Here is a 17,365-nt window from a genome sequence, read left to right on the forward strand (position 1 = left end):
ACTATAGTTCACCTTAGGGGAAACCATAGTGTCTCTTAGGGGAAACCAACTTCCTAGAATGGACATCAGGAGGACTTAAAATAAACTTAGAGGAACCAAAGAGCCAGTTAATATTTTAACATGTTCTTTATGAGCCAATTAAAAAGAAGGAAAGTCAGAAAGTGTACATATCAATCCATCGTGGAAGTCAAAGTGGAGGTTACTTAACATGGTGGAGAACGTGACTTAGTGGAAAGAAGCAGGAAGTTACCTCCAACGTCTATAAAAGGAAGAAATCACGATGAGAATAGCCCAACCACCCAACTCAACAACTCAACAACTCAACACACTCAAGCCAAAACTCTAGCAAATTACCTATAGACTTCAGCATTTTTAGATTTTTCAGTCATTTCCTTAGTTTCAATTTTCAGATCCAAAGTCCATTCATTTCTTAGTACATTTTTATTTTATTTGTTCTTAATCATTTCTGTAAGGTCGGTATCGTTTTGATAATCGAATCTTTGGAATTTTACGGTCTCTTTATTCCATACAATCGTTTGATAATTAGAAGTTAGTTAATCGTAATTTTATTCTATAGTTCGAGAATACTATAATTCTCTGGCACGCCCGCAATTTCCCACTAAAGAGCCAAACAAAAATTGGCACGCCCAGTGGGACCCACAAAAGAGCCAAATAGGGGTATTATGGAAAAATCACACAAAATCAGTATAGATATGTAGTAGGTTGAGTAAATGGGTTAAATATGTAAATGGGCCTTCCGTTTGACCTAGTTTTGTAATTTTCACTTAATTAATAGGGCAATTAATTTTTTAGTCCCTATATTTTGACAAAACACACTGTTTAGTCCCTGTATTTTTAAAAACACATGGTAAGGTCCCTAACCTTTCTCTCAATGAACTGTTTAGTCCTTCCGTCTGTTTGTTTGATTTTTTACTGTTTATGACTTCAGAAATGACTAAATTACCCTTTACTATTTACCTTCAAACTTTAAAAAGGAAATCCAATTTAAAAGAAGAAGCTATTTGTATGGAAAACAAGAAAAAGAAAAGACCCAACACTTACGAATTTGAACGATTAAGAAGAAAATCAAGAAGAAGAACACTCAAAGTTGATTTCAAATGCATTAGAGTTTAACGGAAAGGAAAAGAAGAACGCAAATTCAAATTGACTAACAAAATCTTCATGAGAGTCTAACGGCAGGGACTAAACAGTTCATTGAGAAAAACGTTAGGGACTAAACAGTTCATCGAGAAAAAGGTTAAGGACATTATCATGTGTTTTTTAAAATACAGGGACTAAACAGTGTGTTTTGTCAAAATATAGGGACTAATAAATTAATTACCCTAATTAATAATAATTGGATATCCAACCCAACCAAGCAAACCCAATTTTACAAAAAGAAATGTGGATATCCGCCCTTCTTCATTTTAATTCCCTCCTTCGCTCTCGCTCACCCGCGGCGACGGCTAGGCTGCGAAGTTTCTTCTACGTTCTCCGTGGCAGGCGTCCTCCTTTGGGTGAGTCCTAATCTCTTTATTCTCATATTCAATTCATACGTAGGTTAATATACCTAAGTAAATATGCATTAATTGGTTCAGCGAACGTGCAGGATTTCGTGCTCTCTTCCTATTTGGTATAATGTCTATATAAATCTCTATTTTTCAGTTTCCTCAGGTTTTTCTATTGGTGAGAGCTCCGCTTCTACTTCTCATGATTATTGTTGGTCGTTAGATTTGCTTCTTACATAATTAAGCTTCTGTAACCCAGTGGCTGAAACCGATTCTTTTTTAACTAATTTCCAACTGTAAGTGCCAATTTGAAATGCCTCATAAGAGGCACCCAGAAGCATACATGCCTAAAAGTGTAGTAGGTGAGCATCCTTCAATTAGATTACCCACTAAGAGAATAATTTCCATGTAGTTAATGCATGAACAGCACTTCGTTTTGGCTGGGATGGGGTAAATTATCATTGGAAGTGATACATACTTACTTTCTCCATTAGAACTGCTAGTTGAAAATCCCATGTTTCCATAAAACTTTATGTGATTTAGTTTTATTTAATGGATAGGTACCTAAAGGAGCCGGCTTTAAACTGAATAGAAGGGATGTTGAAGTTTACTGGATATTCTTTGATCGCTTCTTTTAATCCATTTCATTCTATTATTCTTAAAAACCATCACAGATCGTCATTAAATTTATGTTACAAGAATTCTACTAAATCAAGAAGACTGTCTGCTTGTGCTCAAAAGGGTCAAGTGCATCCAAAAACTGAGATGGGTGCAAGGCACTACCGTCCCCCTTTGTTTAGGTGCGTGTATAGAATGTTTCAGTTTTGTCTTCTCCCTCTATTGGGCAAGTACTGCGATTCTGATTGTTTTGTTTGCTGAATTCCAGTGTGGCTCCAATGATGGAATGGACCGATACTCATTATAGGACTTTTGCCCGTATCATATCAAAACATGCTTGGCTTTATACAGAGATGCTTGCAGCTGAAACGATTGTTTATCAACAGGGTAATTTGGTATGTACTTAAATAAAAAGATAACAATTCCTAGAGCTGTTACTTTTATTGCACAGGTAAAATATTGTGATGGTAGCATAAAGTAGGTCTTCAAATTAATGTGATGGACGGGGGCATGCTTTTTTTCTTGCATTAATTATTGAGATATTTTTCGGTAAGAATGCCTTTCAAAGAGTTCAACCTTTGCCATACCACGAAGAATTAGTTGGTCACCCTTATCATCTTACCGAGTCAAGCTTTTCTATACTACCTAAGAAAATACCTAGTCGCCCTTACCAACTTAAGCTTTCCCTTGGCTGCCAAGGGATTTGGTTTTGGTTTCAGATTTTCAGATTTTTATTTGTTACTGCTGCGTTGGTTGTGTTCCCTTATTTGGTGAGGTATTTTGATACTGGTCCTTTTGTGTTCTACAATTATTTATTCTGTATTTTTTCTTTAAATTGCACAGGACAGGTTTTTGGCATATTCTCCTCAACAGCATCCCATTGTTCTACAAATTGGCGGAAATAATTTGGAAAACCTGGCAAAAGCAACTGAACTTGCTAGTGCTTATGGCTATGATGAGATTAATTTCAAGTTAGTAGATTTTCTTTTCATGCTTTAGTTTCCTTCTGCATGTTTTGCTTTTTCTTTCAGCTGAATTCTGTTTATTTCAATTCCTCCTTTCTTATAACATCAGTTGTGGCTGTCCTAGTCCAAAAGTGGCTGGACATGGGTGTTTTGGTGTTCGTCTTATGCTCGATCCAAAGGTTCAATTTTATGGTTGATTAAATTTCCATTTTTTTTTGTTTTAAATGTGGTCTCATTTAGTTATTTGGTTTTTACAAGGGAAGTTTGTTGGTGAAGCTATGTCAGTAATTGCAGCTAACACAGATGTTCCTGTTAGCGTTAAATGCCGAATCGGTGTAGATGGTCATGATTCATACAATGAGCTTTGTAAGGTCCTTTTATGTACTCTTTTGTTACTCCATGTGATGTTACTTGTAATAATTGGTATGTGCTTTTGTTCAAGTTCACAAGTCTTGTGTGTTTATGGTGAAAAGGCACTTTGTCATGTTCACAGAATTCAATTTGAATAACACTATTTAGAAAATGCTGAAAGCCAAGGTATTGCTCCTTGCGTGACCCGACTCAAAAAATTCCACGGATTACCAGCCTCTTGCCCTAAATTTTGAGGCTCTTCCTAGTCCCTGGTAAAGGTTGTTTACCTGATGCTATCCTGCTAAATGAGGCTAAAAAGAGGAAAGATGAATAGAAAAAAATTTAGCTTTAATTTCAGCCACAAGCTTAATTGAATGAATGATGAAGGCAAGACAATGTTAGAAATTGTGTGTTGACTTGTATCTTGCCTTCAAGCCATCTCTCAATCATATGTTGTTGCTTGATCCTTTGCTAATGTAGTAATGTTTCATACTATTTCAAACATAATGTTTGTCAACTGCAGTTAATTCTGTAACTTGTTGGATTTTGGAATAAATAGCACGATGCTCTAGGTGGTTCTGCATTTTATGTTAAATTACTACTATTGCAGGCATTATATAATTGTCTATTTCATTTTCAGGTGATTTTATCTATAAAGTTTCATCTCTATCCCCTACTAAGCACTTCATTATACATTCACGTAAAGCTCTCCTCAACGGCATCAGTCCAGCTGACAACCGAAAAATTCCTCCCCTCAAGTATGACATAAACATTTTTTTTCTCTCACTCTCTCTCTCCTGATTCTTAGCTTTGTTAACTTGAAGTTTTATGTTACGAACACGAGTTTGGGATAGTGTTATAGAACCTTTGAATATCTTCTTTGAAAGATCTTTTGGGTGTTTTTCAAATTTTACCTATTGGAGAGAACTCTATGATGTCTTGAACTTAATTGGAATTTGCAATTGATATCTTTTTTTTTTTATTAATAATCCTCCTTTAAGTAGAAGAGACAGAATTACTACCTTACTAGGGCTGGCAGCAATAACAAAATAGGAAAACTAGGAATCAGCAACTAATCAGGAATAAAATAGGAAAGCTAGAAATCAGCAACTAATTTAGGAATAAAATAGGAAAGCTAGAAATCAGCAACTAATTAGGAAAAATAAAAATAATAACTATCCTAATGGGCTTAAGATATCTTTTGCTTATTTGGCCCATGGGTGTAACGTTGGTACACTTGTGGAGCTTTTGAATTTATGACATTACTTCCCCATTCAAAATGCACATGACCTCATGCGCAAAAGTAGGATGCTGTTGAGATAACTTATCAGCACATTTTCAAGAGGCATCAGCAGGGGAAATGCCTTCCCAATGGACAGGGACTTGAGATTTGCCCGCAATAGTACGAAAACCCAACAAGGCCTTTGGAGTGGGTTGGATCTCTCTGTCGTAAACACTGGCAAGTGGGGCTCAGTAGGAGGGATGCCTTGATATTTCTTCAAGCATGAGACATGAAAGACTGGATGTATCTTCGCAGAAGGAGGAAGATCAAGACTGTAACAGACCATGAAAATACAAAGAAATCCATGGGATACCATGTAGAGTAAGATGATACATTGATATATTTTACTTGGGAACAATACACAAATATATATACAAGTAGTAGCTCCTCATATTACTCCTACAGTCAAGGAGACATACTGACCCTACTAGCAGCCTAAGCATGCCCCAACAGCACTTCAGCAGCCTTAGGCATGTTATTCATTAATTACATTGACTTATACTCTAACAATTACATTGACTTATACTCTAACACTCCCCCTCAAGCTGAAGCATGGATTTTAATCATGCTCAGCTTGCTATAGATACTTATAATATAATCTTAAGACGATACAACTCAACAAGAAAAGATACTTTGGAATATAAAAACATAGTTCGGGAGATACAACCTAGAAGAACAGATCGAACAGGAGAGACGTCAGAGGAACATCAAACTTCGTAGGAAACAGACAAGCAAAACTCAGTCGAAGCAACCCGTAAGAGGCTGCCAGCAACGTAATTGCATAAAAGGAGATTCACCGGCAAACTAACCAAACTAACCAGACAGACAGGTCAGAAACAGAGAGGCGACGACAGCAGAAGAGGAACAGCGACAATGACTCTGCTCACAGACAGAAATGCTGAAAGAAACAGCCAAAATTACAAACCCACAAATTCTGCTCACAAGGCAGAAAACAAATTCTGGAATCTTAATCCAGAAACCCAAGAGAGAAGCCGAAACAAGGCTCTGATCCCATGTAAGGAGGACTTTTCTTACAGCAACGACGACACAGGGTGGCCGGAATGTGAGGAAACGACGATCGGAAGCGGAGAGGATGAACCAGAGGGGTGGTGAGATAGAATGATGTCCCAATAGTGAGTATTCAAGAGACCCAAGCTCTTGACAGAAATGGAACCCTGGGAAATACTACCCAGAAAATATTGAACCCTGGGAAATGCTACCCAGAAAATATTGAATCCTTGCAGAAACACAACTTTGGAAATACTTCACAACTCTGGAAATACTACCCAGAAAAAAGAATTCAGAAACCTTAGACCTTAGGCTCTGATACCATGTAACAGACCATGGAAATAGAGAACAATCCATGGGATACCATGTAGAGTAAGATGCTACATTGATATATTTTACTTGGGAACAATACACAAATATATATACAAGTAGTAGCTCCTGATATTACTCCTACAGTCAAGGAGACATACTGACCCTACTAGCAGCCTAAGCATGCCCCAACAGCACTTCAGCAGCCTTAGGCATGTTATTCATTAATTACATTGACTTATACTCTAACAATTACATTGACTTATACTCTAACAAAGACGATAAGCTACTGAACCAATGCGGGCAAAGATCCTAAAAGGACCGTAAAACCGGGGAGCAAGCTTACGATTCTGTTTTGAGGCGATGGACAACTGTCTATAAGACTGTAACTTGAGAAGAACCATATCACCAACGGCAAAATGCCCATCACGATGATGGCTGTCGTATTGATCTTTCATTACTTTGTTGGGCTTTCAACAAGCGAGCCCTTAAGTCTGCAAGCAACTCATGCCTTTGATGTAATCCAGAATCAATAGCATCAAGTTTTGAAGATCGGAGGCAATAAGACAGCGATTTGGGTGGCGCTCGTCCATATACAACCGTAAATGGGGTTTTCTTGAGGGATGAGTGGTAGCTCGTATTATAGCAATATTCAACCATCGACTTTGATAATCCCCCGTGAAACAGCGAAGGTACATGCCCACCACACGCTTCTTTCGTTTGGCCGTCACTTTGGGGGTGGTAAGTAGAGCTAAAACATAGCTTGGTACCACATAATTTAAAGAGCTCAGTCCAGAAGGAGCTAGTAAAAATGATGTCATGGTCACTCACAATTATCTTAGGCAAACCATGTAAGTGGAAAATATTATCAAAGAAGACTCTTGCCACTGTAATTGCAGTATATGGATGAGATAATCGCACAAAGTGAGCATACTTGGAAAAGCGATCAATGACAACCATGAGTACTGTTTTACCATTAGATTTAGGCAACCCATCAGTAAAATCCAATGAGATATCAGAGCATATTTGAACCAGAATGGGTAGCCACTGCAGTAACCCCGTGGGTTGCAAATGTTCAGATTTGTTGCGTTGACAAATATCACAAAAGCAGACCACCTCCTAGACCTGTTGTCTCATTTCTGGCCAAAAGAAATCAGCGGATAGCCTATGGAGAGTCTTTTGAAACCCTTCATGATGATGTCCATGAATGGCAGAAATTATAGTAGGAATAAGAGGAGAACCAATGGGTAGTGCTACTTGCTCTTTAAAAAGAATAAGGCTATCATGAAACTCCCAATGAGAGCCTTCAAGGCCATTTTTTATATGCTAAACTTGAGATTGGAGTGCATCCGAATTGGAAACCTCATTCCTAATACAACAACAACAACAACAACAACAAAGCCTTAGTCCCGAAATGATTCGGGGTCGGCTAACATGAACCATCATATAAAACCGTGAAAATCAAGTCGTGTCAGCGACACAGATTCGCTCCCTCCACTCCGTCCTATCCACTACCATATTTTCCTCAATTCCCAATAAACTCATATCACTCTCGATCACCCTCCTCCAAGTTTGCTTAGGTCTTCCCCTACCCCTCACCACTACATCCCTTTGCCACTCTTCGGTTCTCCTAACCGGCGCATCAAGCGCTCTACGTCTCACATGGCCAAACCACCTTAGTCGGTTTTCTCTCATTTTATTCTCAATAGATGTAACCCCTACTTTTGTCCTAATTATTTCATTACGCACCCGGTCCTTTCTCGTGTGACCACACATCCATCTCAACATACGCATCTCCGCCACCGACATCTTATGGATGTGGCAGTGTTTCACTGCCCAACACTCCGTACCATATAACAATGCTGGTCTAATTGCCTTCCGGTAGAATTTTCCCTTCAATCTATTAGGCATGCCGGGATCACAAAGGAAACCCGTAGCACTCTTCCACTTCGACCAACCAGCTTTAATCCTATGGGCAACATCTCCATCTACTTCTCCATCCGTTTGGATAATAGATCCTAAATACCGGAAGCAATCCGAGGCCTGAACAACTCTCCCATTTAGGGTGATTGTCCCTGCCTCCCTACTCCTACGGCCGCTAAACTTACACTCCAAATATTCTGTCTTACTTCGACTCAACTTAAAGCCTCTAGATTCTAGAGTTTGCCTCCATAGTTCCAACTTCATCTCCACTCCTTCTTTCGTCTCATCAACCAACACAATATCATCTGCAAACAGCATGCACCATGGTATACCATCTTGAAGTGAACTTGTTAGTTCATCCATAACGATGGCAAAAAGAAATGGGCTTAGTGCGGAACCTTGATGCACTCCAATCGTAATAGGAAACTCTTCAGTTTTCCCAACACTAGTACGTACACTCGTGCATACTCCCTCATACATGTCCTTTATGATGTCAATATATTTCCGCGAAAATGCCTTTCCTTATCAAGGCCCACCAAAGTACTTCCCTTGGTACCTTATCATATGCTTTCTCCAAGTCAATGAAAACCATATGCAAGTCTTTCTTCTTATTTCGATAGTGCTCCATTAATTGTCTCATTAGATGGATGGCTTCCATAGTTGATCTTCCCGGCATAAAGCCAAACTGGTTTTCCGAGATCTTCATCGTCCTCCTTAGCCTTTGTTCAATCACTCGCTCCCAAAGTTTCATAGTGTGACTCATTAATTTGATTCCCCGATAGTTGGCACAATCTTGGACATCGCCTTTGTTCTTATACAAAGGGATTAAGGTACTTTTCCTCCATTCTGATGGCATCTTATTGTTTCTCCAAATTTTGTTGAAGAACGTCGTCAACCATTCGATTCCTCTTTCTCCCAAACATCTCCAAATCTCAATAGGGATGCCATCAGGTCCTACTGCTTTCTTCAACTTCATCTTACTTAATGCCATTTTGACTTCACCCTTTTGAATTCTCCGCAGGCATTCATGATTTATCATATCGTGATGGATACTTATATCTCCAACATCTTGTTGGCGATCTCCATTAAATAAGTCATCAAAATAGGACCTCCATCGTTCCTTGATATCCTTATCTCCAACTAGGACTTTCTGGTCCACATCCTTCACACATTTAACTTTTCCGAGATCTCGCGTCTTCCTATCTCTCATCCGAGCAATTCTATATATGTCTCTTTCCCCTTCTTTCGTATCCAATCTTGTATACAGATCCCGATTCACCTTTGCTCTAGCATCTCGTATGACCTTCTTTACTTCCCTTTTAGCCTCTTTGTATTTTTCGTAGTTCTCGTCACTCCTACATTTCCCCAATAGTTTATAGGATTCTCTCTTACTCTTTACTGCTTGTCGTACTTCTTCTGTCCACCAAGATGTGTCCTTACCCGGTGGCATGCTACCTTTAGATTCCCCTAGAACTTCCTTCGCTACTTCCCTTATACTATGCTCCATCTTATTCCATATTGAATCTATATCTGAATCCATATTGCAAGTCCAAATATCTTTTTTGGTCATCTCATCCACAAATTTTTGTTGATTCTCCCCTTGCAATTTCCACCACTTAATCTTAGTCTCTACTTGAGGTGTTTGTTTTCTTATACATTTCCTACTTCGAAAATCTAGCACCACTACTCTATGTTGGGTTGTCGTACTCTCACCAGGGATCACCTTACAATCAATATAACTCTTTCTCCAAGCACTCCTTACTAAGAAGAAGTCAATTTGGCTCGCATTACCGCCACTCCGATAAGTCACTAAGTGGGATGTTCTCTTCATAAACCATGTGTTCATGATACTCAAGTCATAGGCTGATGCGAATTCCAAAATATCATTTCCTGCTTCATTCTTATCTCCAAAACCATACCCTCCATGAACACTCTCAAACCCATCTCGCCTAGAACCCACGTGTCCATTGAGATCACCCCCTAGTACCATTTTTTCATCCCTAGGAACCTGTTGCACCACTTCCTCTAAGTCATCCCAAAAAGCTTGTCTTATAGACACATCTAATCCTATTTGTGGCGCATATGCACTAATGACATTCACAACCTCATCCCCTATCACTAGCTTAACACTCATAATTCTATCGCTCTTCCTAGACACCGCTACTACCTCATCAATATACTCCCTATCAATAAGAATACCTACTCCATTTCTACCCTTATCCTTTCCTGAGTACCAAAGCTTATAACCCCAAGGAGCTATCTCTCTAGCCTTGGCTCCAACCCACTTGGTTTCTTGTAGGCATAATATATTTATTCTCCTCCTCTTCATAACATCTACAATTTCAGCTAATCTTCCTGTCAAAGAACCTATGTTCCATGTCCCAAAGCGTAACCTACTACCCTTACCCCTACCCCTACCATTACCGTGGACTAGCTTATTTACCCGCAACCCTTGCATATTTGACACCACCCCCGGGTCCTGGGGTGGCGCGCCGCTTCGGGGCGACGACCTAGCAACCCTTGCACATTTATCACTACACCCGGGTCTAGGAAGTGCAGCGCGTCGCTGAGTAGGGAACGCCCCAACGGTATATTTATATTATGGTTCATGTCATAAGATGTGGCTAAGTTTTACGCTGGCCGCCACAAACCTACCGCAACCCTCCTCCTTTGTCCGGGCTTGGGACCGGCTGTAAAGGCCACCAAGTGACCCTCACAGGCGGAGTTGGAAACCTCATTCCTAATAGCATAAAAAAATCCCAGCTGTGGCATAGAAATAATAGTCAATATCCCGACACCCACATCTCGATGAGACAAGGTATCAGCCACTACATTTTTCCAACCTGCCCTATATTATTGAGAAATCAAATCCCAAAAGCTTGCTAACCCAGTGTTGTTGTGGGGATATACTAATGTGCTGATCCAACAAATATAATGATCAGTCCGTGTCAAAAAGTAATGACCCCCAAGGTAGGCCCGTCAATGGCGAATAGCTTGTGCTAAGCCAATTTACTCTTTTTCATAGGCAGGCAAGGAGAGATGCCATTTGGACAACGAGCGACTAAAAAAAGCAATGGGGTGGTCTTGCTGTAATACAACCCCAATTCCGATATCGGAAGCATCATATTCGACAATACATTGTTTGTCAAAGTTGGGTAGTGCTAAGACAAGAGTATTTTTCGTAGCCCGTTTCAAAGTATCAAAGGCCGTTGAAGCATTTTGAGACCAAACAAAAGAGTTCTTTCGAAGCAGAGTGGTGAGAGGACTTGCAATGACTCCATAATTTTTCACAAATTTCCAATAATACCTTGTGAGTCCGAGAATTCCCCTTAAAGTGCGAACTGTGGTTGGTTTAGACCAATCAAGTATGACCGCCACCTTTTGAGGATCGGCTGCTACGCCTCTGTCAGATATGATATGCCCCAAATTTTTTTAAGGAATAAGAAATTTTCCTTTAGCACTGCAAATACCAATCGGAGATGTTTCATATGTTCAACCCACGACTGACTATAAATGAGGATATCATCGAAAGAAACAAGTACAAATTTTCGGAAATATGGCTGAAACACTTCATTCATGAGGGCCTGAAATGTTGAGGGGGCATTGGTCAAACCAAAAGGAATTATTAGAAATTCAAAATGTCCATGGTGTGTTTGGAAAGCCGCCTTTTCCACATCAGGTTCCCACATTTGGACGTGAAAAAACCCTGATCGGATCCAACTTAGTGAAAAATTTCACGCCATGTAATTCATCCAACAGTTCTTCAATCACAGGAATAGGAAATTTATCCTTGATAGTTTGTGCATTTAATACTCGGTAATCAACACAAAATTGTCAAGAATACTGGTGAAGAGAAGGGTGAGAGACTATGTCGAATGATTATCCTTGATAGTTTGTGCATTTAATACTCGGTAATCAACAAAAAATCGCCAAGAAATGTCTGCCTTCTTAACCAACCAAAAGTACTGGTGAAGAGAAGGGTGAGAGACTATGTTGAATGATTCCTTGTTGCAACATTTCTTATACACTTTCTTTTTCAATTTCAATTTTTTTTTGCATATGAGGGTACCGATACGGCCTAACTGCTACAGGGCCCGCATCTTGTTGCAAGGTGATGCGAGGTGATGCGGTGATCGCAAGTTCGTGATGGTGGAAAACTCGTTGGTAGAGAGGATAAATCCTTGAAGTTGGCAAGGATTCGTTTAAGTCCTAGTTATCTGTGTGCCTCATTGAACACCATAGGGTTGGGGAATCCCTGGTGACTTGCTGCAGCCCTTCAAGAGCTATTTGTTTCCCTTTCCAACAAAATTGCATTGTCACGGAAGCAAAATTCTAGCTAATTGTTCCCAATTTTTGCAGCCAGTTTACTCCTAAAACAACATCAAATCCAGGCAGAGGTAAGACAAATAAATCAAATGGGAATGATTGATTACTGATATGAAGATCAAGAGACCGACAAAATCCAGAGCTATGCATTTTTACCCATTAGCCGCTGTAACTCGAAGGTCTGTTCTAATTTCCACTGGTATCTTCAACTTGTTTACTAAACCATCATCCACAAAACTAGGAGTACTTCCGGAATCAATCAAAATTAATAACGACTTGTTCCTAAGACTTCCTTGCACTTGCATGATTTGAGCTGTTTTTGCACCGGTAATGGCATGAAGGGAGATTTCAGGCTCTTCCTCTGCTTCCAGCTCCTCTATGGCTTCTAACCAAAATAATTTTTTTCATTGATGGCCTTTCATATAAGTTTCATCACAGTTAAAGCAAAGACCTTTTGCTCGGCGTTCGTCCATCTCATCCCGACTAAGCCGTTTAATGTAAGGAGCTTTATGGGGCTGGTTTGCGGACATCTAGCGGAGCATCTCGGGTTCTGCCTACACGACGTTCATACAGCCTTGCAAGACTCATAGCTTTTGTTAAGTCTGTGGAATTCTGTAATTCAACCTCAATTGCAATAGAATCCTGTTGTGGTGACAACGCATCAGCCCTGGCAGCCAATTGCTCGAATCGGCTCTAGTATTCTTCCATAGTTCCCTGTCTCAGCTTGGCAAGTTCACCCAATTTGTTGCTTTGGATTGGAGGACCAAACCGCAAATTGCAATGCTCTTTGAAGTCGTCCCAAGAAAGATGGAGCTTATCTCGTTTTAATTTGATAAACCATAAGTGTGCATCACCATCTAAGTGGAATGATGCCAACCCCACTTTTTCTCCTTCCATTATGCGTTGGTGCTCAAAAAAATGCTCATAACGGCTTAGCCAACGGATCAGCAACTCCATCATACTTTGGAAAGTCGAGTTTTGCATACCTTGGAACAAAACTCCCATTGTCATTGGTATTAGCGCGATGATCACGGCGGTCACGATTGTTGCTTTCTGATTCTGGACTTCTGTCATTGGTACGACTATTAGTAATCTTTCGAGAAAGATCATCCAATCGTGCCAACATCTCATGTTGTTTTGCCTCATTGTCGGCCTTGTCCTGTTCTCGATCAGATTTGTACATAGCCATGAAGCTCTCAATTTGCTGCTGTAGGGTACGAAGATCTCCCATAACGCCTGTCTCTGATACCAAGTTGTTATGAACACGAGTTTGGGATCATGTTATAGGACCTTGTACCTGAATATCTTCTTTGACATATCTTTTGGGTGTTTTTCTACCTTTATCTATTGTGTCAGAATTAGGTTAGAGCTCATTAGAGAGAACTCTACCATCTCTTGAACTTAATTGGAATTTTAAATTGATACCTTTTTTTTGTATTAATAATCCCCCTTTAAATAGAAGAGACAGAATTGCAACCTTACTAGGGCTGACAGCAATAACAAAATAGGAAAACTAGGAATCAGCAACTAATCAGGGATAAAATAGGAAAGCTAGAAGTCAGCAACTAATTTAGGAATAAAATAGGAAAGCTAAAATCAGCAATTAATTACGAAAAATAAAAATAATAATTAATCCTAATGGGTGTAACGCTGGTACACCTGTGGAGCTTTTGAATTTATGACATTTTAATAGTACCTTTAAAGGTTAGCTTATCAAGATTAACATTTTTACAAATTCTATGATGTTTTTTTTTTTTTTAATTCTCTTTTAATCAAATATGAAGCACCAATACTTCTTGGGGGTCAACGTACGCGTATCCGATACTCTGAGTACGGGGACGCAGCGGGATACGTACGAGACACGGCGGGGAAGTATCCCCTTTTTTCTTTTTTCTTTTTTAAATTAGGGGACACTTCGGGATACTTTTAGGGGTTTTTTTTTAAAACTTTGGAAGTATAGGTTTTTTTAAAAAAAAAACTCAGAAAATATAAGGATTAAAATTAAATAACCCCACCCCACTAGTATATACAGGCGCAAAATTGCAATTGAACCCTAAAAAACTGAAATTGAAAATCTCTTTGTGCGAGTGATACGATACCCTAAAAAATTGAAATTCCTAAATCAGTTGTCTTCTTCCCTCATCTGGTCGACTTCGACTGTCATGAAGATATATTAGAATAGTTTTTAAGTATGAAATGTTTGCTGTTATATGAATTAATGACTTATTAGTTAATATTATAGATGTTATTTGTGGTTTTATAATGAGTTATGTGTATTATTTGTGTTTTTATAATGACTTTATGAATATGATTTGTGATTTATACATTTATGTATCTTTTGAATTTTCATTATAAATGAAATATATATTATTAATTATATATAAAATTTGCCGTATCCCCGCCGTACCCGTATCTCATATTTTTTAGAAATGCTGTTTGCCGTACCCGTATGCGTACCCGTATCGGTGCTTCATATTGTATTACATCCCGTTGACAATTTTCTGTCGTCTGCAGGTATGAATATTATTTCGCCTTATTGCGTGACTTTCCTGACTTGAGATTTACAATAAATGGAGGCATAGATTGTGCTGATGAGGTAAAGAAAGGATAAAATGGTCTCTGAAGCGAAATTTGGTGACAATCTCTTGTGACAGGGTTCAGAATAGCCCTGTTGATTCCTTGTTTGATTAATTCCTCATGGACATTTCAAACTATAGGTGAATTTGGCACTGAAAGAAGGAGCTCATGGTGTAATGCTTGGACGTGCTGCGTATCATAAGTACGTAAAATGAGTGATTTTGAACTTTAAGTTATTGCTTAATGGTAGAAGATATACACATTACTACATAGCTCATGTGTATTCTATGCTTTGCATTGTATGTTGTCATATTGTTGTTGTTAAATAAAGATGATATAGTGCATGCATTAGTCATCACATCTTATTATGTGCATAAGCAGGTCTGTTCAGGAAACATTATATATCTGTTTTGCAACACAATTTTGACGTCCTTGGCTTCTGTTCTAACCAAATTTTTTCAAACCTCAAGACCTGGGAGCTCTCACTCTCACTTCCTGCAAAAACGCCCTTGAATAAGCAAATCTGTCTTCATATAATTTTTTTGGGGACCTTGACCCTCCTGTGGATACTCTGGAAATAACTGGCCAATATTTTAATAAATAACTGCATGATTAGTGGTATTAAATGTTCATTGATGAAAGGATGTGGTGAATATAAGATAAGCATTTTTTTACATTGCCCTATTTTTGAATACCTTTTGCTTACATTTTACTAAGACGTGCTTCTTATACAGGCCTTGGAGTGTGCTGGGACAAGTTGATTCTGCAGTTTATGGTGACCTAAGGAGTGGACTAACACGTCGTCAGGTTCAGTATTTATTTGCTTGACCAATAAATACACAATTCTCATATCACATTAAACATCAATTTGCAATTTGATTGATGTTTAGGTCCTTGAAGAGTATCAAGCGTATGGAGATGCCATTCTGGGAACATTTGGAAACAATAGACCCAACATCAGAGATGTGATAAAGGTACAGTTGAATGCTCGACTAGATTTTATATTTCCCTTAAGGAGTGTCAGATGATAGATAAGTAATTTTTTTTTTCCTTTAGGGCACCATGCTGCATCTTGCTACATTTGTGCATATAGCCTTAACATTCGCTATGTTGGATTATTGATGTGTAGGAAACGGTCTATGTAGTTATTTTTGTGTGTTTGTTCCTTTAAAAGGGATTGTTCTCTATATGACAATCATGCGAATTTGACATTGAAAATTAGATAAGCTCCTAGTAATGGAGAAGCAACAGCTTTTCTTTGCCATATTATGAATTTTGGATTGGTTTAGCGCTTGACATTCTTGCTTTAATTCATTCTTCAATGCGAGCAGTCAAAAGTAGCTGATTTACAGTAAAATCCCATTGTTTACTTTCCTCACCATAGTAGAAATGGGTTTTAAAATTCTGCAGCCTATGCTTGGTATTTTCTATTCTGAGCCTGGAAATAGTCTATGGAAGCGTAAAGCTGATGCTGCTTTCCAGAAATGCGAGGTATGTTAATCTTGGTTCATTCATTTTTATTGATAAAATTGTTACTTAAAATGTTATCGTAATTTTGAACTGTGCAGACTGTGAAATCCTTTTTCGAGGAAACCCTGGTAGCAATCCCAGACTATGTCCTGGATTCACCTATAGTGAAGGAAGTGTCTGGGCGTGAAGATCTTTTTGCGAATGTAAAGGGGTTGCTTCCACCACCATATATAACAAGAGAAGAGGAGGTAGTAGTAGCATATGCTTAAATTTTGGAACTGTATCACATCATATGATGACACAATACTATACTTGCAATTGTTTGATATTATGCATCAAGTATTAGTAGTAGGGGATACACCCATTGTATTGTATGGTAACACAATACTAAAGAGTTAGATGATATGTATTACAATGCAGGGAGGAGGCTAGGTTTTAGGATATGATAAATTACAAAAAAAAAAAAAAAAAAGTGAATATATAAAACTTGAATTTGTTGAATGATTAATACAATTCTAGACATTCATTGTTTTTGTTCATTTTGATATATAAATATTGCATTCATTCATAGTTATCAAGTGCCTTCCTCAAAAGCCAAAAGGCAGTGGCGTTGCTGGAGTCTCAAATTTACAAGCTTCACATTGTTTTTTAGGAATCCAATTTAAAGAAATTAAATTTTAATAAAAAAACATGAAAGAAGATTGCAAAGGACACAAAAAAGCGCAAATGGACTTTAGTCTTGATTAATTTAGAATTTGGTTCAACTTTTTGTCTTCAGATTTTGAATTTTTATTATGAATTTTGATTTTGGAAAGGAATTTATTTCATGCATTATATGAATAATTTGATATGATTTAATATTTAGACTATTTGATGCATTTTAGAAATGTTTTCTGGGGATACGTGCAAAAATGTGTTTACACTCACCAAATAAACATTAAATATTATTGATATTTTACTTCTATATCCTCCATTAATGAAGTTTTTCAATGAATAAAGCATTTAGTTTATTATATATGTAGTAATTT

General features: G+C 38.3%; 1 protein-coding gene across 9 annotated transcripts; it reads left to right on the forward strand.

Moving 5' to 3' along the window:
* Positions 1–1,396: 1,396 nt before the first annotated feature.
* On the forward strand, positions 1,397–16,823 carry LOC136227550 (uncharacterized). Of its 9 annotated transcripts, none has more exons than XM_066016248.1 (14): positions 1,438–1,517; positions 1,599–1,633; positions 2,183–2,308; positions 2,395–2,521; positions 2,970–3,097; positions 3,201–3,270; positions 3,355–3,457; positions 4,083–4,200; positions 14,805–14,886; positions 15,008–15,069; positions 15,602–15,674; positions 15,758–15,841; positions 16,278–16,358; positions 16,436–16,823. In XM_066016248.1, exons 3-14 carry the CDS (start codon positions 2,274–2,276, stop codon positions 16,604–16,606), a joined length of 1,134 nt encoding a protein of 377 aa, XP_065872320.1. In that variant the 5' UTR covers positions 1,438–1,517; positions 1,599–1,633; positions 2,183–2,273; the 3' UTR covers positions 16,607–16,823. The 9 variants fall into 9 exon arrangements, with proteins under 9 accessions (XP_065872314.1, XP_065872317.1, XP_065872320.1 ...); XM_066016249.1 differs by lacking the exon at positions 1,599–1,633 and adding an exon at positions 1,666–1,686 and having other exon boundaries at positions 1,439–1,517; XM_066016250.1 differs by having other exon boundaries at positions 1,453–1,517; positions 1,610–1,686; positions 2,975–3,097.
* Positions 16,824–17,365: the final 542 nt, after the last annotated feature.

Source organism: Euphorbia lathyris, chromosome 4, assembly GCF_963576675.1.
Source record: "Euphorbia lathyris chromosome 4, ddEupLath1.1, whole genome shotgun sequence".
Taxonomy (NCBI): Eukaryota; Viridiplantae; Streptophyta; class Magnoliopsida; order Malpighiales; family Euphorbiaceae; genus Euphorbia; species Euphorbia lathyris.

Excerpts from the sequence above, each read along its gene's own strand:
- LOC136227550 (XM_066016242.1), top strand. The coding sequence starts at position 2,106 with ATGTTGAAGTTTACTGGATATTCTTTGATCGCTTCTTTTAATCCATTT. Across the intron at positions 2,309-2,394 it reads TACCGTCCCCCTTTGTTTAG|TGTGGCTCCAATGATGGAAT; the intron begins GTGCGTGTATAG and ends GCTGAATTCCAG. Across the intron at positions 16,359-16,435 it reads CTGCTTTCCAGAAATGCGAG|ACTGTGAAATCCTTTTTCGA; the intron begins GTATGTTAATCT and ends TGAACTGTGCAG.